At 33.4% G+C, this 21,804-nt stretch overlaps 2 protein-coding genes across 8 annotated transcripts; one reads left to right on the top strand and one right to left on the bottom strand.

The window, feature by feature from the left end:
- Positions 1 to 1,477: 1,477 nt before the first annotated feature.
- On the bottom strand, positions 1,478 to 15,806 carry LOC124428390 (eukaryotic translation initiation factor 4 gamma 2). 6 transcript variants are annotated; one of them, XM_046972347.1, is made up of 8 exons: positions 15,669 to 15,806; positions 5,362 to 5,473; positions 5,019 to 5,235; positions 3,937 to 4,879; positions 3,697 to 3,831; positions 2,706 to 3,592; positions 2,304 to 2,609; positions 1,478 to 2,129 (listed from the first exon to the last, which is right to left on the bottom strand). In XM_046972347.1, exons 4-8 carry the CDS (start codon positions 4,838 to 4,840, stop codon positions 2,055 to 2,057), a joined length of 2,307 nt encoding a protein of 768 aa, XP_046828303.1. In that variant the 5' UTR covers positions 4,841 to 4,879; positions 5,019 to 5,235; positions 5,362 to 5,473; positions 15,669 to 15,806; the 3' UTR covers positions 1,478 to 2,054. The 6 variants fall into 6 exon arrangements, with proteins under 6 accessions (XP_046828303.1, XP_046828302.1, XP_046828304.1 ...); XM_046972346.1 differs by lacking the exon at positions 15,669 to 15,806 and adding an exon at positions 15,502 to 15,640; XM_046972348.1 differs by lacking the exon at positions 15,669 to 15,806 and adding an exon at positions 13,600 to 13,733.
- LOC124428396 (t-SNARE domain-containing protein 1) lies at positions 15,617 to 21,337 on the top strand. 2 transcript variants are annotated; one of them, XM_046972361.1, is made up of 6 exons: positions 15,617 to 15,736; positions 17,481 to 17,684; positions 17,775 to 17,940; positions 18,031 to 18,161; positions 18,615 to 18,748; positions 18,954 to 21,337. In XM_046972361.1, the coding sequence occupies exons 2-6, from the start codon at positions 17,482 to 17,484 to the stop codon at positions 19,127 to 19,129; spliced, it is 810 nt and encodes a 269-aa protein (XP_046828317.1). In that variant the 5' UTR covers positions 15,617 to 15,736; position 17,481; the 3' UTR covers positions 19,130 to 21,337. The 2 variants fall into 2 exon arrangements, with proteins under 2 accessions (XP_046828317.1, XP_046828316.1); XM_046972360.1 differs by lacking the exon at positions 15,617 to 15,736 and adding an exon at positions 16,380 to 16,537.
- The last annotated feature ends 467 nt before the right edge of the window (positions 21,338 to 21,804 follow it).

The raw sequence follows: 21,804 nt of genomic DNA, 5'->3' as shown, positions 1-21,804 counted from the left end.
GATTCAAAAGAATGTAATTGAGATTTTGTGAGCGAGTCTTAAATGCTATTTCTCTCTGTGTGTGTTCGAAGACTGATTTCTCTTTTACTTTTTTTTCTTTCTTTCATTTCTCTCTAATAATAATGCACGTTACGGAATTGGTTAGATAAACAATTCGAATATATTATATCCGATTTTATGAAGCTCCGCGAGCATATAATGCATACATTAAATAAACGTGACCATTTAAATATAACACTTTTCAGTCCAGCGATAAAAGTTTAAATACAGATTCTTGAATAATCAGAATATGTACATCATTATTATGAGGATAATAAATAACAAAAATCTATCCAAATCGTTGTGCCAATATTCAATACCTGTATACTGTATATACGCACGAGTTTAACATTGGTCTTTATAAAAATGAAAATGTATACAATTATAGTAACCGATTTTTTAGCTGCTAAGTTGTTACATAAGTACTCTTTTATGATTAGAGCATACCGCAGAAAAGAATTAGTATGATTACTCTCTCCTTTCTTTCATTTCTTTCTCTTTCTCATTACTCTCTCTCTCTCTCTCTCTCTCTCCCTTTCTTTCTCTCTCTCTCTCTCTCTCTCTCTCTTTCAGTCTTCTGTAACAACAAGCTCTCGCCCAGCGATCTTAAATTGCGATATTGCACTAAACAATAGACAAAACTATGCAATTAACGTTTATAAACTAAAATCCATTTCGTACTTAAATGATTTTAAACGAGGGAGAAGATTTCTATATGCAGGAAATAAAGGTAAAGGTGGTCGATTAACGACAGAACCACAGGGAACCATCTGTAATAAATTACACCAAGGTATGTTTATTTTTTTTTTTTAAATACGATTTAGTCGTGTCACTAATTTTTGCTATTTTACGTTACGTGGATGTGATGTTGGCTGCTGGTTGTTATATAATTGGTAAATGATTAGTACTTATTAGAATCACGCCGCAGCAAGTAGATATTACAGCAAAAAACAGATGTTTAATCGGTCATTTAAAGTATTTTATATATCTGACTCAGGACATTTATACTGTATCACGAACTTTCCATTAAATTATTACTTGCAACTTTCCAAAAATTGATTTGCGTTCGTAATCGATTTTTTTCTTTTTTTCCTCTTTTTTCTCTTTTTTTTTCTTTTTTCTTTTTTCTTTTTTTTTTTTTTTTTTTTTTTTTTACTGAGTCAGTCCTGCCTGTGTGTGATCGTCTCTTTAATATAATAAATGTAAATGTTTTTTTTTTTCCTTTTTTTTTATAGCCGTAATCAATTGTATGTATAATATAATAATAATAATAATAATATTATTAATATTAATATTAATAATAATAATAATAATAATAATAATAATAATAATAATAATAATAATAATAATAATAATAATAATAATAATAATAATAATAATAATAATAATAATAATAATAGTAATAAGTAATCATGATGATGATAATAATAATAGTAGGTAGCAGTAATAATTCATCTTAATAAATGTAAAAGCTGGTACACAGAGATAACAAGCGACTCGCAAGTTGTCGCAGAGACAAAAAAAGACTTACAAAACGCGACACATGCACAATACTAGACAAAAACTTGGACAACACAAATCACCAGACTAATTTTTCTCCTTTCGTTTCGTTTCGTTTCGTTACGTTTTCATTTCAATTCATTTCAATTCGTTTCAATTCATTTCTTTTCTACACCGATAATCGAAACAACGACGTCTCATGATACCTGCTGACCCAATATTAATATAAATCATATTAATATGCAATTATCTAAAATCTTCTAGAACTTCTTGTTTACGGAGCCTGTCATATATCTCGAAGGCTTGTCATCTATCCAATAATTTTGGACACGATTTAAAAACCTTTCCTTTATACGAGAGCCTCGACAGACTAACAAGATGTTGATAGTACTGAGTGGAGATAACTCAATTCAGTGAAACTGAAACCCCATAGTGGTTCAGTAATATAGATAATAAAACCCTATTCCAAATTATAGGTAGTCTGAAAAACACATCCTTTTCAGGGGCCTTCACAATTAATTCTTTTCATCGTTTTCATGTTCCTCCTCTTCAGAATCTGCATTATCGAGCCAGAGCAACCAACGGTACACCTAGATAATAATTATATGTATAACACCTATGACGTGTAAATGTTCAAGTACATGCTTATTACAACGGACATCATCAGACGCAGGATGGACAATCGCATGGTTACACCAAGAAATATTCTTAAAATGGAAAGAAAGGTATATAAATTATTTCAACGATATTCTTCCTTTTCTTACCTGGAACAATGCTTCGCCCTTTCCAGGATAAGCATCAGTGACATCTTCTCTCCATTTGCTAAAGGCATCTTCTTCGATGATTCCAAATTCGTAAAGTGCCACGAACCATCTTCTCAGCATTCCTTTAGGAAAACTTTGCGAATAGCAAAAGACTTGTAACGCATGGAGAGCTGTAACTTGTGACTCAAGGGCCTTAAGGAATGTGTCAAGAAAGCCAGCATATTTACGCAATAATACACGTTCCTTTTGTACCAAATCTTTATCAGGAGACTGAGTTTTATCGACACCAGGCGCCAATGTTGTTTCCTATTATTAAAAAAAATTATATATACTCCTAATGGTACCACCCACCCCCCCATCGTTGGAATATACAAGGAATATTATTTTTCTATAATAACTAACCTGAGTTATATATTTAAGAAGAACATTCATCAATGCGTTAATGAATGCAGCATCGCAGTAGTGTAACGGATCTAATTTCTCCTTAATCCATTTGTAAAGTGCATTTGGAGTTGAGTCAATTTGTATTTGACGCCACATATCTCCTTGGATCCTTAGAAGTGGACACAAGAATGTTAATTCTCTGTCCTCGAGGATTTCTCCTAGTCGTTCTTTTGTTTTGTCTGCTTCCGGTAACTGGCTGATTAAATTTACTTTGCTGCTGTTGAAAATCTGCAAGAGTTTTGCTTTTCCTTGAGTACGATGAAGTTGTTGAAGCGTCAGTAGAAATAGCGGATGATATTGGCCATTCTCCGTTACAGAAGTAAGATCAGTTAACAGTATCAGGTTGTCCACAATGGCCTTGGCTGTTAATAAAGCAACGTGAGATGTTACACAAGGCACGCTCTCTTTTTCTGGTATACTGGCCACCAATTCCTTCCACCCTTCGTGCAATTGTTGTGCATTAATAATAGTTTCTCTTTTCAATTCGGATACGAGTTTGGCAGCAAGATCTCGTTCGGAGTCTCCGCGGTCCAATGTATTCGAATATATCGTACAAATTGCGTGACGCAAAAATCGTTCGGGTATCTTAAGATCTTTGAAGGCTGTTATAGCATCCTGAATATTGGTATGATTAGCAAGATCGTCCATCAAGGCATTCACCTTCTTTAAGATTTCTTCCTTCGAAGGACCTTTATCCTTCTTTTCTCTAGCTTTCTCTCTCTTATCTAAAGGTCCCTGTTTAATTATGATCGAAGGAGGCGTTTCTTTATGTAACAAAGGCGAACTGGGTTTGAGTGTGGCAGTGCGCAAAAGTGGTAGATCCGATGTTCGTCCTGGGAACAAATCTAAAAATTTTCATATTTAATATATTATCCTAATTCATATTACTATACACTACGATAAAAGGTATAACGATCCGTCATAAGGGGGAGGGGAGGCGCTTGCTTACCGCTATTCAGAGGTAGATTGGGATTGATGTTAGTCTGCTTAAACATCATAGAATTGGCCGAAGGTCTCAGAGACACTTCCTCTGGATGTCCAAGTAGCATCTTGTTTTTATTAAAGCGAAGTTCCTTAGTACTATCTGTTAATGGGAGAATAAAGATCGATGAGTATTATTTAATCTAAAAAGATATATATATATATATATGTGTGTGTATATATATAATGAATTCAACGAATAGCTCACTATTATTAAAATTCTGAGATGAATTATGCTGTTGTTGATTGTGTTTTCCTTGGAAGTTATTCGGATGACGATTCTGGTTCTGGTAAAATCCTGGTTGGTTACGTTGATTATGACGGCCATAACCAACTCCGGGAGTAGTTGAGAATCCATTCGGACTGAATGGAGACGGCATGCCAAACGAAGGGGAAGTTAGAGGAATACTTCCCATCATGTCCATTTCTAATCCGCCACGACCCATCTTTCTTAAGAACTCAGCTCCGAGGCGATCCTCTCGTCTATGGAAGCCATTACCCCTCGAAGTCTCCTCGTTATCATTGCGGATTTGATTGATAGGCATCGGGCCCTCGGTGGTTGTGGCCTTACGCGGTGCCCAATTATCACGGCGTAATTCAATGACATCACGCAGCATAAATTTAATGCGTAAAGGAAGATCACCTCTCTCTGCCAAGGAGTTCATACGTGTGAAGTATTGATCCATAAGTATGCGGCCTTTATCCGAGTCAAGGATACGGCCGCAGGTACGCATAATCTGGCAAAGGTATTCGATATCCTCGGCGTTGTCCCCCCTGGATCCCCTTCGCCTTTTCTTATGCAGCAATTCTTGGATGCAATTATGTAAAATACATTCCGACACGATCCCAAGCTTTCCAAGTTCTCCGATAAACTTGATGTGGCCAAGCATCTTACGCTTGGCGATCTGCCGGTGATGTTCATCCAGAGGGCTAAGTTCATCCTGATTTTCGAACGCCTCGCTTGCTTTCGAACGATTTTCAAACTCGTCCTGGCACTTGTTAAGTAGGAGTAATCTGAATGTACTTTGAGCTTTTTGACCTTCAACGATCGATTTTCGAGGTTCAAAGTTTGCAGCTTCGTCGGACAGCCGTTTGCACAGCTGTGCATACATAGAACTGTATTTGGGCTCATCAAGTGCTTTTTCAAAGATCTGTAAAATGGTTCGTTATCAACCATGCGACTTTATTCATTTCCGATAAGTATACTATACCAAACGAATGACACTGGCGATAAGAAAGATAACAAATGTTCCCCGAATGTTGAGTCAATCTTACTCGTTTCGTACTTACCAAGAATATGACACCTTTGAGAATTACATTGGAGTTGAGCTCAAAATTGAGCAGATCGTTGCTCAGCTTTGCGAACTTTTCCGGTGTGAGCTTGTTAAGAATACCCCGCACCTTTCTAAAGATGAGATCATTTCTGCTTTCTGGGGTGAGTGCATCGCGTCTAACAGTTGAAGGAGGGATCCAGCGTTGCTCAGTGGATAGGGAGCGAATATCGTCCCTGGAAGGCATCGAATTTTTTTAATCTCAGTGTTACAAGTGAAAATGCAACACGCAGGATTGGGTGTAATAAGCGGCTCGCGTATGATCGCTTTACTGTCAAGGCGTAACTTTTGTAGACCCTGACCTTCCTCCCGAGACACGAGAAGCACCCCCCGGTCCTGTGGGGTTGTCCGTTGTTGCGCGTAGGTTGGCCCCCTTAGTGATAAATCACAGCATACAGAACTTCCTTTAGAAAGCTAAAACAAACGAGATAACATAATATATTCCTTAATGTCTGATATTATATCTCTATAATCGATATAACGCTAAATTGCCCCTTTTGACAAACTGAGTGTTTGAACCCCATCAAGTGATCCATTAAAAATCAAAATGGCGGCACAACAAAGTCGATAAAGTAAACCTCTCTTTTTACCCTTATGCTATCTCTAATATAAGAATTCCATTCACGATTGCATCGTATCGGTGATTTTTATAATAATATTGATTATACGTTCGTTCTGACGTCATAACAATCTCTTTTTTTTGTTGTTGTTGTTCATTTATCTTTTTATTTCATCATAAAAAATAATCGACCGATATAGATTGATAAGAGACTGAGAACCACTGTCCCCTATGTAGATGGCGTTAGCTTTGTCGTTTCTTTATATATTAAAAAAAATAAAAAAATAAAAAGAAATATCCTTTTCGAAATATAACTTAGCAAACTTTTCTGAAACTTTAAAGAAAGAAAAGATAAAGTATGAGTAAGCAAGTTTCGGTTTACGAAAAGAACGATCGAATGACTTTGGGTATTTGATACATACGAACGCGACGAAGACGAAGTATAGAAGAGGATACTCTCTCTGGGGAGAAGCCTCTAATACAAAGGAGAAGCACACACGTGATGGTTGGTCACGAAATTAGAAAGAGAGAGTGACTAGAGACCTTCCGAGAAACTTGAAGAAAACAACGGCTTCGATCTCCAAGGAAGAAACGTCGTGTATTCTCTTCTATCGAGTAAAAAGGAAGGAAAGAGAAGCGTATATAGGAGAAGAGAAGAGATATATATGTGGGGCGCGGCTCATGGTCAGACGGTCAATGACCCCTTCCATCCTTCCTTTCTTCCTTCGTCCCACCTCGGTCGGTCTCGGCTCACCCCTTCGGCCGATTTCGCCGAGGCCATCCCGGCCTTCGTTCGTTCGGCGAAGGTCGGCTCCCTCCGGCTTTGATCGCCATACCACCGAGATTATCCCGGGTTTGTGGATGGCGGTACGAAACGACGCTTGTCCATCGAATCTTCTCTAGCACATTTTCTCGTGATAAGAGTAAATCCTTTAGTGCGGTTGCCTCTTGCCTTTCAAAACTGAACTACATATCTCTTTGATAGCTTCCAAATGCGCAGGTGCACTCAGCATCCCTCTCTTTCCTTTTAATTTCTTTTTCTTTTCTTTTTTTGTTTGTTTGTTACAAACCATGTATATACGCAAGCCACCTATTGGGTGGTTCAAATAAAATGTCACAAATTGTTGCCTTAGAAATCATTGCATATAGCGGTTCATCTATATGCGAACGAGACATTGTTACATTTTATTTGAACTACCCTGTATATACGATTCGTCGCGTTCTAACTAGTAATACATATATATATATATATATATATATATATATATATATATATATATATATATATATATATACACGCACGCGCGCACTACTACAAAGTGCAAACGTACCAGAGTACAACGCCCCGCACGCGTATACTCGCGGTTGAATCTTCACTTCACGAGAAAGAAAGAAAAATATCTCCTTAACTTCGAGCTCTTTCTTTCATGGAATTCTTTAACACTACACACAAAGAATGTTTTTTTGATACACAAAACATTCATTTGGCCACACGTCCAAATGATTCGATCTATCGTGTGGCAAGATTGATGAAAATAAAACTGCAAGGGAAATACATTTTCAATTTCTCAATTTCTCAACTGCATGCATAACAACAATACATTATTATATTTGTGAGACATAAAAAGCTTATTTAAATTTTGGCGCTCTAATTGATCGTCATCGACAACTTGGTCGAAATTTCGCGTGACGCTGTTAGAAAACGAGAACAAAAAGCAAAGATAAAAAAGAGAATAAAGAAGCTGACGAAGGGACATCAAAACTCGGTGGAAATAAGAGAACTTGGAAAAACGATATAACGAGAAATGTGTGCAAAGTAATCATTCAAGCGACGACGACGGATGCAGATGTAAAAATTAATGTTGCACTTCCGTTGGCCGAGTAACGTGATAAAACCAACTACACTCGTGCAAGTTTTCATGAAGAGAAAAGAAAAAAAAAACGTATACAATGTATTTAAATACATCTAATGAACGCATCATACATATGCATAATCGTTATAAGTAATACAAAATATTATTCAAACATTTCTCATGTGATTTCGTGTTTTTTAGATATGCAATGTTATTATCTATTGACATGCACAAACGTTAAATGAATGATCGAAATAAAAGTGATACGAGCGCGTCGAAATATGAATATTTTTTTATCAGTTGTGCGTGCCTTGACCTTCGTACGAAATTTACTTCGTATTCGAAACTCATTCAATTCACTTTGTAAATCATTACGTTATATTATTATCCGAAGAAATGATTCGTGTGGAAGATTAACAGGTTAGGTTAGTTTTATCGACAATATGCACGTGATGATAAACACACCTCTATGACGTACATCATTTTGCAAGCGGTTACCAAATAAAGATATAAACATGTCGTGAGAAGCATAATTATAAAATTCTCTTTGTCTCTAAGTACTTTAAATTCGTCGAAATCCACAAATGGAATTCGTTGGAGAATTTAAAGCTTGCACTTATTTTTTGTATTGCAAAATACTTTCACGTAGTGGTATTTATCATTTTCAGTTGACGCATTTGTAAAGACGAAACAAAATAAAATCGTAAACTAGATCATCCTATCCTAGTATACTTAAAGAATATGCATCGAATTACGCTTGCATCTATTACATTTACTTTCAGTTATATATGGTGATGCAATAATTACTATTATAGCAAGTTGTGCTTCTGTTCTCGTTTATATTTCCTACGAATGATTTAATTCTAAAATAGATAGCACATTCGATATCTGAAGATACGATTAAACGAATTATTCAAAATTCCAAATAAGTCGTATGTAATGTTCTAATTATTCCCGATGAAGTAATGAAACTTTCCTAATAAAAAATCAATTATTCTAATAAGAAAGATAATACTGGAAGCAATATTAATGACGGATAAAATTATCATAACGGGTATTAGAGAAAAGATGGCGGATTCGTTCGAAGAGCGCGAAATTTAAATCGGAATAACGTTCGAGGTAGAAAAAGATCGCAGCCTCGAAGCGAAGTAGTCCTTGAGAGATCATGGTACATAAAAAGAAAAGTGGGGATAGAGAGAGGGGGAGGGGAGGGGGTGAGAGAGAGAGAGAGAGAGAAGCTTGTGTCGGCGGTATAGGAGACAAAGAGATAGCAATGGAGTGACGTAAAGGTAGAATAAGGAAGAAAAGAGAGAAGGCTCTTCCCTCCATGGATATTTCTCCCGAGACTACATCTCTTTTACTCTTTTTTTTGTACACCATAGTTGTGGTCGTTGTGTGAAGAAGCGTTCTTCTCCTCTCTCAATAGTATACATGTATATACAGGTTTGCGAACCAGTTGCCAACCTTTGTAAAAGAAATATCGCTGGATGAACCACGATACCTAAAGAGGTTTTCTATCAGGAAATAGAAAAAAAAATAAAAATAAAAAATAGATTCTCGATTGGAAGAGCTAACGCGTGTAGTATGAATTATCATCTCAAAGATATGTTTTACTAATAATTTCACGAAAGAATATTTTGAAGAATTTTCGAAGAAAAGAAAAATGCAATTTCTTCTCGTTTCCAGAGGATTCTTTTTTTAACAACACGAAATTCTATTTTTACACGTCGAAGTCTGGCTCCTTTGGTCGAGACTCGTTAAAGACAGAGCACTTTTAGGAGTTGTTCCGGAAAAGGGGAGAAGGAGGTACGCATAGGTCGGTCGTGGAGCGGTTAAAGCGCCAGGGCAACGCCTCTTCTGTGCACGGTCGAGGGAAAGTTGTAGGGAAGGCTGCCTGTCTCGGGGGTGGACGGAAATGCCAAAGCAGAGGGGTGGCCCCTACTATTCTCGCTCGATGCCTAAAGCTACCATTATGTCTGACGACGCTTACAACATTTTTCGAAATTCCTACCGACTGATAGAAGAAAACTATGAAGAGAAAACTTGCAAAAGAATTAAGCAACAAAACAGGTCAGATTCTTCATGGCCTGGAAATTAGAGAAACAAGACTTGCGCCCGCGCACTCTGACATCCCACAATACACATACATACTCCTCCTAATCCCATTGAATCAATTCTTTGTAAAAATAATTTTCCTTTTTGCGGATACAATTGATCTTCGGTAACATTTGAAATTATTTTTAGGACACAACTTAGCGAAAAAACGTGCAACTTACGTAAATGTGTGTGACGTACGTCGAGAGAGAGAGAGAGAGAGAGAGAGAGAGAGAGAGAGAGAGAGAGAAACAGAGAGAGAGAGTTCACCTCGTGTTTCTCAAACATGTTGCCCTCGTGTTTCTGCAAGATACATTCAGCTTCGTCCATGACATTAGGAAACGTTCCAATCGATAACCTCCTCTCATTGCTATCGATCCTCTCACTCTCTACCTTTCGCGCAACCTCCTTGCACCGTTCATGGTCAAAAACGAGATTACTTTTTTTTTTGTATGTTCAATGACAATATAAAACTTTTATTAAGCTGACGTAGAAACTCAGTAGAAATTTTCTTAGCTAAATAATTAAACGTAGATAAAATAGGCGACGAGAACTTTTAAATGTATGTCTTACAAGACAATCACTTTTGTAATCTACTAATACAACATGATTCTAGATAACTGATACGATAGAATACATTGTCTTTGAATTATTTTTGTTGTTAGAGACATTATAAACAAGAAACAGTACGAAATGTTGAACTAGGACAAGCTTATGACCCTGGTAGCTCGTCGTAGTCGTGTTATATACCGTCCATAGGCGTAAACTATAGTCTCTCTAGCAAACTGAAAGGAAATCAGTGCGTCTATTCATAGTCGGATGAGCGTTTGTTAAGTCCACCGTGACAAAGAGGCCACGTATGTATGTTGTATATATATATATGTGTATGTATCTATGTACACGTCAAACGTCATGCTTTTTTCGTTCCTTCGATGATAAGAAAAACCGTCATATGGCTTTCCAAGAACGTATATAACTAAATCGATTGAATCTTCTTAACTATATCTTTTTTTATTTCTATCTATACCTTAGCCTATAGATAACCAAGTTTGTCGTGTCAAAGGACTCTTCTCGTTTTATCACCGTTGATCTACGACCTAATTTTATTATAATTTCTATTATAGTCTTTAATTGATCTCAATGGTATTTCTTTTTTCTTCTTCTTCTTCGTTTTGTTTGTTTTCTTTCAGAGTGCACGATACCATCAAACTTTTTGTGAATTGCTCCTAGATGGTGCTTCGAGTCGAGGATTCGATTTGTGTCACAAAATGGCCGCTTCATTAAACCCGGCCTCTCAGGCAAGATCGTTCATTTGATCTTCCAAGATTACAAAGGTTTTCTTTAAAGTATTTCAATTATATCGAATCAATCGACAATAGAATAATTGCAAATAACGATAAATAATGAACGTTTACATTTGCCGTTAACCTGAATAATATTACAACTGTTGATTCAATTTCACCACTTATTGTTAGAGTTAATAATAGTAAGTAAGAATGATAAATTTAAGGAATAGAGTAAAATATTATTTTTCTTAATGGATTTTAGTTTAAATGTGTCAGCTGTATACTCCTTGTTATCGCTGAATATCAAACAAAACAGCGTCAACTCAAGAGACCACTGAAAGTAACTCGATAGACAGCGGTATGAATCATATACCACGTCTGGCTTGCATTACCAGATAACGCGCGATAACAAATTGGTACAAAGAACCTCTCATTTTTTTTCTTTTATCGAGAAAACACTTCGATCAAATAATCCTTTATCTTTGTTTATAACAAAAGAGAGAGAAAGAAAGAGAGAAAGAGAGAGAGAGAGAGAGAGAGAGAGAGACAAAAAAAAAAATTCGCACATCGACCGATTATATGTAAAAGTATACTAGAGATAAACTAACAATCGTTAAATCGCTTATGTTAGCAAGTTCGAACTGGAGTGGTTCTCAACTTTTACTTCTTTGAAATTGTTCATGATATCTGAAACATGATTATACGATACGAACATGGAAGATATGAGATTCGATTATTATTAGTCTAATGTTAAAAAAAGACTATTGTATTTTATCGTAAGGTAAAAGTTTAATAATGGGCGAGAAATCACGAGTAAAAAGAATAACGACAAACTATAACGACAGGGAGGAAAGCAATCGTTCGGATCTAACGATCCCATGGACCGTTCATCCGGTGGAAGGGTCGAGAATTACTCGAGACTAGAGTTTAGAATCATGGATGTTTGATGATCGATGGACGAAAAGAGAGAAAGATAAATAAAAAAAAAAAAAAGATGATAAATAGAGATAGAAAAGATAAGAAAAAAGTGAAAAATAAAATTACGCGTAGACGAGGAAATTTCTCGATATCCAAAATTAGATCTACGAGAACAAGTACAGGGCCGCCGTTGTTGAATATAGCCTTACGGATGTGGCTTCAAAAATAGCTACACTACCTCCGCCAATCAAATAATTACCTATGTCGAACCGGGCTTGTTTCTAATATTCGATGTGCATCGGCCAATTCTCGGAAAACCAATAAAATAAAAAAGGAAACGATTTTTGCGAATACTCGAATTATTAATAAATTTGAAATATTCTAAGCTTCGAAATTCGAACATTTTTCTAAACTATACAGATGCATTTGTCGTATCGATACTATCTATCTGAATAATGTTTATATATACGTTTTAATAGTTCTTTTTTCTTCTCTTCCATTCAATCATATTTTTGTGCAAACTCGGTTGAGATAATAGTGTCATGACGTGTGTACGGCGAAGGTAAGTAAAATCAGTCGATAAAATCGATACTCTTTGTTGCAAAAGGTAGATTGTGAAACCAGGCTTCTCTCTCTCTCTCTCTCTATCTCTCTTTTGTCATGACCCGATTCTGGAACGTGCGAGAAACAAAAGTGAGTTCTCGAATTTTTAGAAAATTACATGCAATCATTCGTTTTTGCCGAACAAGTTGGTCTTCAATTTTCATCTACGTAAGGAAAAAAAAAAATAAAATCAAAATAAAAAAAAAAATAAATAAAATAAACGAGATTTTCAAAAACGATGATGGAAGTAGTTAATTCGCGAGTAATTGTACAAGCAATGACGAATAATTTCAGTGAAGTAACGGTAATCTTGGAGGTTGGCCTTTAAAGTACCGTAACGATTGTACATTTCCTCGTCCTAAGAAGCACGTCGTCCATTGCCAACCTTACACGTATAATATTTACACATACTTAGAAAATAAGTTTTAGAATGTGGGAAATTGTAAACAGGGTTGAATAAAAATTTGGAACGAGAAAAGGTCAGCAAAGGTAAAAGAGAAAGTTTTGTGAACTCTCTCTGTGTGTGTACACTTTGAAACAAAGGAATGCAGCTATAATCTTTCAAAGATTTTCATCCTAAGTATACAAACATATATATATATATATATATATATACATATATATATATATATATATATATATATATATATATATATATAAACTGAGGCCATGTAAAGACTCTTACTTAAGAGTCGCGAGGCTTATTAAAATGCAACAAGGATTCTCTTTTTTTCATATTGCAAGTCACGAAAGAAATATAACCACCCATCCATCCATCTTTTTTTTCTTATTGTTAAAAAATATAAATCGTTCTTCAACAAACGAAGATGAATGAATCGATGCTTCGTTTTAAGGTCCTACCAATAATAATAATAAAACTAATCGTGAGGAAAATATCTCAATGGACGGATAGAATTCACCAACCTTACCGACGAGAAAATATTTATGTCTGTCGAACGATCTCGACAAAATTCTAACGTTTCTAATATAATATATTAAAAATAGTTTTCAAGAAAGTCCAATAAGATCGAACGATGAAACTTCTCCTTAACTTAACTATTCACGAGGAACATATATTTTCGAATAAAATTCACTATACGCGATATGAACGATGACGATATATAATATATATGTACTTATGTATGTGTATATATATATATATAAATGAGAATATAATAGGTAATTAAATAAGAAAAATAATTGGAAAAAACAATGAGAGGCACGCACCTACGTGAACCGGTAGCGAAGGACGAAGGAGAACTCATGAGTTGGAGCCGACGCGTTCCGAAGAGGAGCTTCGTCGGAACCATTCGGGTTTCTCGTTCCCTCCACCATTACCACTACTCCGCCAGTTTACCGTCATCCACATCTCTCTCTCTCTCTCTCTCTCTCTCTCTCTCTCTCTCTCTCTCTCTCTCTCTCTCTCTTTCTAAATGCGTGCACACGCGTGCACAGGCACGGCTAATGATCGATGAACGGTACGAAGTGAGACGAGTGTATTGCACGGCTGTTTACGGTTTTGCACGAAGCAGTACGCCAAGGCCGATTCGTTTTGCTTTGGTGAAAAAAAAAGAGAGAGAGAGAGAGAAAATTATCTACAACGTTTCATTCTCTCGGAACAAAAAAATAAGTATGTCGAGATGTTTATTTGGATAAACGTTGAGAGAAATGCAATCGAATGGTTCTGTCACTCGAAATAATTTGCTTTCTTTTTATTTTTAATTTTTTTTCTTCTTCGTTCTAGCTGAATTATCACTTGAGAGATCGAAATACAAAGAAAAGAGAACAGATTCATGAGAATAAGAAAGAGATGGGGAGAGAGAGAGAGAGAGAGAGAGAGAGAGAGAGAGAGAGAGAGAGGAGAAGAAAGAGAGAAAGAGAAGGGTTTGATACTATACATAAAGGAAAAGTAAACGCGTTTGACGTAGCCGAATGTCGTCGTCTCAACGACGATGACGACGACGACGCTTCGTCTCTCTTCGTTTCATCTCGCCTTGCCCCGCCTAATACGACGTCGATGGTATCTTCTCTCTCTCTCTCTCTCTCTTTCTCTCTCTCCCCCTCTCTCCTAAACGAGAAAAAGAGAATTGGCATTTGCAAGCAAGCGAGATCACGATGACGATGACGACAACGACAATGACGACGACGATAATGATAATGATAATGATGATGCGAGGGTGTCTCTAAGAATCTTCAGATAAAACTTGCCTCGAAATTCGTAGAATAAACGCTTACAGAAATGATTCTTTTATTCCGATTAATACTTAAACTTCTTTAATAAAGTTTTTTCTTTTTTCTTTTTTATAACGTAGACAATAATGTTCAATCGACACTTATTTAATCCTCTTTTTATTTCTCCGATGCAACAGAATAGATTGCTCGTTCTAAAGAAAGAGAGCAGAGGGAAAGGGAGAGAGAGAGAGAGAGAGAGAGAGGAGAGATTCGTAGAAATAAAAGTAAAACGTCAAGAGATGCGTGAGTATATATGAGATAGCTATAGTTTGGCGTCCTTTCTTCATCTTTCTCAAATCTATTTATCTTTCTTTCACTCATATATATATATATATATATATACATACATCACATACACTCATCTCTCTTTCCATTTGCCCTCTCAACACACACACACTCTCTCTCTCTCTCTCTCTCTCACGAGTCCAACGCACTTTACAAATCGAGAAAACAAAAGATAGTGCACTGACGAGCAATCGAAACGATTCATTCGAGTTCATAAACGAAAGGCAGTCGTTCTCGCGTATTAATCTCGTCTTAGTCGTCGTCTTCGTAAAAGTATAAGTGTATCTTAGCGTCGATTGAGAAATAGAAAAGAAAAAAAAGGAGGAAAAAATGTTGAAAGAAACGAATACGAGAGAGTGAGTGAGTGAGCGAGCGCGAGAGAGAGAGAGAGAGAGAGAGAGAGAGAGAGAAAAGGGAAGGGTTCGATAATCGAAGCACAAGTATTAAACTAGATTATTTACTGAGAAATGTTTTCTAATATATTAAAAGCGCCACCGTTAAAGTCTCTTTCTCTCTTTCTTTACCTATCTATTTCTCTCTCTCTCTCTCTCTCTCGCTCTCGCTCTCGCTATAAACGAGGCATCGACGAGCCTCGAGAAAGTTCCTTCGTACCTTTACAACGGCCTTCTCGCACGTTTATTCCCCCGATGGAATTCACTTAACACGTTTGAAATGAGGTACGCGTCACCGACGCCTTTCGACGTCTCTAGACGACCGTTTCGAATCGCTCGTTCTTACGACTAAAGCAAAAGGGATATATCGTTAGAGCGTTTACTTACGGGCGACGACGGTTGTTGTTTCTGAAGACTTTCGCAATCTATCGGTTGGACTCGGGAACTTCCGTACGGTACGTCTCGTCAATTCAATGTTTACGGGCAGATTAACCTTAGTCACCGTCAATCTTTATCAATTCGATCTATCGATATAATTAATGGAAAATGATTTTCTTATTTTCCTTTTATATATTACAAACGATATTTCACCAATTTCCTTTATTTCGAAGAAACGTTTTAATACTATTTTTGACTTCGTTGGTGATGATTTACGCTCGACGGTACTTTAGCCACATCCAGACGAATAAACGTTTAACTCTCTCATCTTTTTCTTCATTCACAATTTATTTCCAATCGCTTTCCATTCATTTTATATCCTACAATGTTTAGATTATTTTATAAGAATTAGTATTTCGATTGGATGAATAATTAATTATTGGTATGTTCTTTTAAGGGATTCTTGACTTTGGTAGTACTTCGGCGGTTCTCTAGTTTCATTAATATCTTTTGAGATTCGTTTGAAATTAAAATGAAAAGGTAGAACGAAGGAAAATTAATATAATATATTGTCGTCAGAATTTTAAAACATTTTCGTACTCTTAAACATATATTATTTCGTTTATTTTCCTACATATTCTATACGATTGAAGACTCGAAAAAATTGTCGAGACGGTAAAACAGCTCCTTGAATATATTCACGTCTCTCGGATACAAAGGGGCTATTGTCACATGGGCGGTGCATTAGATCGTTTAGGCAACTGTCATTTTCCAAGTTCGGTACGCGGAGATAACTCTCTCGGTTTTTTTTTAAATGTAAAACAACAGGACAATTTCTATATCTAGATATTAAGAATATCTGTGATAAATCTACTCAGGTATGTTCGATATTATTCGTCTCTCATCCTCGACAATTATTTATAAGTTCTAATAAATACTAATTTAATCTGTCTAACGCGAGTATTAGTTTGTCGTGTACTATTGTTTCTATGTGTAGTTAAAAATTATTTATTATGGCGATATTCTACAAAAAAAATAATCTTTCTACTACAACAAGTTTCGTATAAAAAATCAATGCAGGCATCGTAAAATCATTTTTTTAATTTTGCAAAGCTGGATGAACAATCGATATATTTCTTCAATATATTTAAATATTGTTTATATATATATACATATACATATTATATACATATATTAATTTATAATTATTCATTTCTAAGAGATTCTATTTGATCCATTAATTCGTATAATGTAATAATTTGACCTCTCAATTCTTTTACATTTCTTTGCAATGATTAATTTTATTAATGATATATATATATATCGTTAATGAATATATGTATGTGTATATATATATATATATATATATATATATATCAAAGCGTTTATCTATCTATCTATCTATCTATCTATCTATCTATCTATCTATCTATCTATCTATCTATCTATCTATCTATCTATCTATCTATCTATCTATCTATCTATCTATCTATCTATCTATCTATCTATCTATCTATCTATATGTGACAATAAAATAATAAAATTTATGTATATATTTTCTTTTTTCTAATGACCTTGAATGTAAATGCTATAGCTATAATATATTGTATTCATTAATGGACTATTATGACAACAAATAATTAACCTTTGTCCTTAAATGGATAGATAGTCTGTGGAATAGTTTGTATTACTCATAACATGAAAATTTTTAATAGGAAAAGTTCTATGTATATATAATTATATATCTACATATGTGTGTCCAACTAATACATTAATTGTCGTATTGAGAAATTTTGTTATAATAAGTTTCTTTTATTACAGAATGGCTCACAGTTCTCAAACTTATGGGTCCACAGACCAGCGGACAGATGTACCTGATGTAGGATTTAGTCCTACTGAACTTTATAATCTCAGTGAAAATATAACCACTAATATATATACTATTAATACAAACTGGAGAACGCTTGAACGTGCATATAAGAACATTGGGACAAATAAAGATAGTGCAGGACTCAGGGATAAAGTGTATGTAATAAATTTGTAATTTTACTACATCTTCCTGATATATACATATATATCATAATTCATAATTATTTATTTATCATTGCTTCTTAGACACGAAACACAAGACAGCACAAATCAAGTTGTAACTCAAACAAGCAAAGATATTGCAAGACTTACTGTATTGATGAGGCGAGGAGACAAACAACAGAAATTGCAAATTGAAAAGTTAACAACCGATTTTAAAGATGCATTACAACGATATTCTACTATGCAAAGGGTATAAAGCGTTTTATTATGTTTAAAATAGTACTATCAAATTCTGTAATATATCAATTGATTCTTATTTAACATAATACACTTTTTGCAGTCAATTGCTGAAAAAGTGAAGAGACATATTTTGACTACAAGTAATTTAGAAAATGCTTCTGAAGGAGATGATGAAGGAGAAAGACAAAGTTTGCTTCAAATTCAAGATGACGAGCGCAGAGCAACACAAAGGTTTGAATGTGATATATTTTTTTTTTTTTTCAATTTTAAAGGTTATTATGACCTTGAAAGGCTCTAGTTACTTGTACTTTTAATTAGTGAAGGTAAAACCAGTTCTATTACATTCTATGTTTTGTATAATGATAATAGTTTTTCAATCTCTTATAAAAACTATTGTTATGTAGTTGCACAAATATTATGTCTCTGTAGGACTTTTTAAACAAATTTTCATGAAGTAGTCATAGTTTGTGGATTTTATAGCAGAAATATGAAAATAGATTAAATTTAAAATTTCAGTGAAAGATTAAGTAATTCCATCATGTATTATTTGTATAAAGAGCAAGCTATAAAATGCACTTGAGTGTATGGTAAGTCATTTTTAAGGTATTTTGAGATTATAAAATACTTTTTTCCATTTATTAAAGATAAGGATGTGTAAAGTCGATTTTTTTGTGTCTTGCTTAGAACACTTGAGTTTCAACAAGGTTTACTGCTCGAGAGAGAAGACAGGATAAAGAACATTGAGGAAAAAATATTGGATGTAAATCAAATTATGCGGGAACTAGCAGCATTGACATATCAACAAGGAGAGACTATCAGTATGTATTTTTTTTTTTTTTCTTTTTTTTTTTTCGTTCTTTTTGAATCAATTTTAAGTCGACTTAATAATCAATTTATCTTGTTTAGAAAAAAGAAAAAGAAAAAAAAAAAGACATGTTCTATATTAGTTGATTTCGTTTATGATTTATGTCAAATGTAAATATTAATTCAGTAATTCATTAAATTGTTCGCATTATTTTCCAGACACTGTTGATAACCATATAGAGAATGTATATGGTAATGTTGAATTGGGAGCACAAGAATTAGTTAAGGGAAGTAATTACCAAAGCAAGTTTCGTCGAAAAGTTTATCTTTTGTTGTTACTTGCAATAATAGTCGTCATTGTATTAATTATTATTCTAGTCACTAAATTAAGTTAGCGCTTCTAACTAATATAGGTGACAAGAGTGTATCAAAAAGGGCTGTCTCAATCTATTATATACAATTTTTAGAAATGCTGCTATATTAAAGTTGCTATTATAATTTTGGTATTTTATATACTTGAATTTGAACTGGAAAGAGAATAGAGACTTGTTTTGTATATGCTCGTAAAGGAATTAATGTATATTTTGAATATATGAGAGAAACTTTGTTTATTCTTGAATTCATAAAATATTTGTTAATACTACACATAAAGGCACATAAATTCTATTATACCGTTGTGCTCTCAATGTATCTTTATTTTCAATTATATTAAGAGTAATATAGTTCATTATTAAAATTAAAATTGCTACCCCAGCAGTATAAATAGTTAGAGAGCACTTATACAATTTTATCCAGAAGCTTCTAAAAATTGACACAATAACTTCGAAAAACATATTGTATTTTAAAGCCTATATAATAATCGTGTATGTCATTTTTATAGTACACATTCGTTCGTGCTTTGCCTGGTCTTTATTTTATTATCTTTATATTTTTTACTAATCTTGAATATAAAGATAAGCGTTGTGTGGCATTTCTGCTGCTGAAAGTATTCAATATGCATAAAGTTTATAAAAAAATGTTAGCATTGTTTTGTGACTTCAGATTTTATAACAATTTGTATCCTTTGTTAAGGCAATGGATTAAAATTTGCTGATATTGCTCTGAACTAATATATTTTATTATTTTCCTAATTAAATAACTATTACTTTATTCTTTAAAGAATTTTATACGGCTTTTTTCTTTTCTACTCAATATACCGTATAAAAAATGACAAAGAGAGCAAATATATTAAACAAATCTTGTTCTAATCTATTAAATCGTTTTACCATATATTTTTGCAAATCTGCTGAAGCCTAGAGATATTTTTAGTAGAAGTTTTTATAATCGTCACTTTAGCTATTGCAAAGTTGTATATAATGCAATTTTAAGAAAGAAATACATTGAGTATTCATTGGACAGATATTAAAATGTATTAGTAGTCTCGTTAATACATTCTCATGAAAAGTATATCATATTCGCAATGTTAATATATAAAAGGAAGAATAATGAGCTTATTTAATAGATTAAAGGTGAAGAATTACACATTGTTTATCTATCATTGAAAGTTATATGCTAAAACATATTAATCTTTTATTTAATTTTTGTGCCATTATGTCGGACACAATAATGTGATTGATCGTTCTTATTTATATCAAAGTCAGTTATTCATTACTCGTTATCTATCAAGTACTAAAAATATATTTTTATTTTACTAAAAAGATATTTTTCAGAATTTAATAATGCATATTCAATAGATTAACTTATATATATGTATGTGTATGTGTATATATATATATAAATATATACATGTATATATATGTATATATATGCATATATATTATGATTATATTTTAGTATATAATACATTATATATATATATACATATATATGTATATGTAAATTATTCAACATGACATATTTATTATTAATGAAGAGCCATGATAGTTAATGCCATTTATTTGAATACTTACTTCACTCTGTGCATGATTATAAAATTGTATAGTATAAAATCTATACTAATTACTTAATAATCATTGATTTAGAGATGTTTACATTAATTATTTAACATTTGTCTCAATATATGTATTATTTATGTTTATTTATATACTCAGTTTTTATCTACGATTTCCTCGAGTTGTTACGTTGTTCTGTTAGCACTTGTTACTTGAGGCTTCTTTCAATTAGATAACTTTATGTTTGCTGGTTTTGTACAGTGCTTAAGATATATCAAACACAAACACACACGTATGCACGCACGCGCACACACACGTATATTCAGACTTATGTTAACTCAAGAAAATCGTAACTCATTATTTTTTTTTCCTTTTTTTTTTTTTTTTTTTTTTTAAATTCAATTTCGAGTTATACATTGAGAGAAAGAGAATACAAGAAGATTTTGAATTTATTGAATGTTATGTATTTATCATATATAAGGCTATAGAATCAATTATGGTTGATTGAGATAGTCCCTTTTTGAAAATCAACTTGATTCATATATAATTATATTATAGGCATTCCACAATCCAAAAATCCAGCAATTACATTATCATTAGGATTATAATCTACATATTGTACATATAGATATTCATTGACATTCTAAATAAATAGCACTTTAACAATGATAATATTCGTTGTTTATTTTCGTTTTATGTCAATTTAATTAAATTTTTATTTTTCAATAAGTATTTACTTTAACAAACATAAGATAAGAATCTTAATATTTATATCATTTATACAAGTATATAATATGTTATTTATCTCGAGTAAATCTTATTATTTTATAACATTCTATTAAATAATATTTGCAATCAGTGTTTAATATCTTTTCTTTTTAGAAAATAAATATATTAATGAAAAATGTATTATAAATGTCGTACAGTAAGTAGCGACGCAAATACAGGAACTTTCGTCTTGGATTGTTAACAAAATATTATTGTTAAAAAATAAATTAAAAATATAATCAATGTCAATTTCAACTTTTTAAATGTAAAATTTAATTGCTTAATCGATAAAGGCAGTTTAACTTCGTTCGATCTGTTTGTTTATCAATTGTTGAAAGCATTGTTCTATTTTTTACGTGATATATACATAT

The sequence above is a fragment of the Vespa crabro genome, chromosome 12 (assembly GCF_910589235.1).
Source record: "Vespa crabro chromosome 12, iyVesCrab1.2, whole genome shotgun sequence".
Classification (NCBI taxonomy): domain Eukaryota; kingdom Metazoa; phylum Arthropoda; class Insecta; order Hymenoptera; family Vespidae; genus Vespa; species Vespa crabro.
This window is presented reverse-complemented; position numbering and strand designations above follow the sequence as displayed.

What these genes read in the sequence shown, in the direction of transcription:
- LOC124428390 (XM_046972344.1), bottom strand. Translation starts at nt 5,246, where the DNA reads ATGCCTTCCAGGGACGATATTCGCTCCCTATCCACTGAGCAACGCTGG. An exon ending in ATCTCAGAATTTTAATAATA is followed by an intron (nt 3,832 to 3,936) that starts GTGAGCTATTCG and finishes TCCCATTAACAG; the next exon opens with ATAGTACTAAGGAACTTCGC. An exon ending in TTCTTAAATATATAACTCAG is followed by an intron (nt 2,610 to 2,705) that starts GTTAGTTATTAT and finishes TTTTAATAATAG; the next exon opens with GAAACAACATTGGCGCCTGG.
- LOC124428396 (XM_046972361.1), top strand. Translation starts at nt 17,482, where the DNA reads ATGGCTCACAGTTCTCAAACTTATGGGTCCACAGACCAGCGGACAGAT. An exon ending in GCAGGACTCAGGGATAAAGT is followed by an intron (nt 17,685 to 17,774) that starts GTATGTAATAAA and finishes ATTGCTTCTTAG; the next exon opens with ACACGAAACACAAGACAGCA. An exon ending in GATATTCTACTATGCAAAGG is followed by an intron (nt 17,941 to 18,030) that starts GTATAAAGCGTT and finishes CACTTTTTGCAG; the next exon opens with TCAATTGCTGAAAAAGTGAA.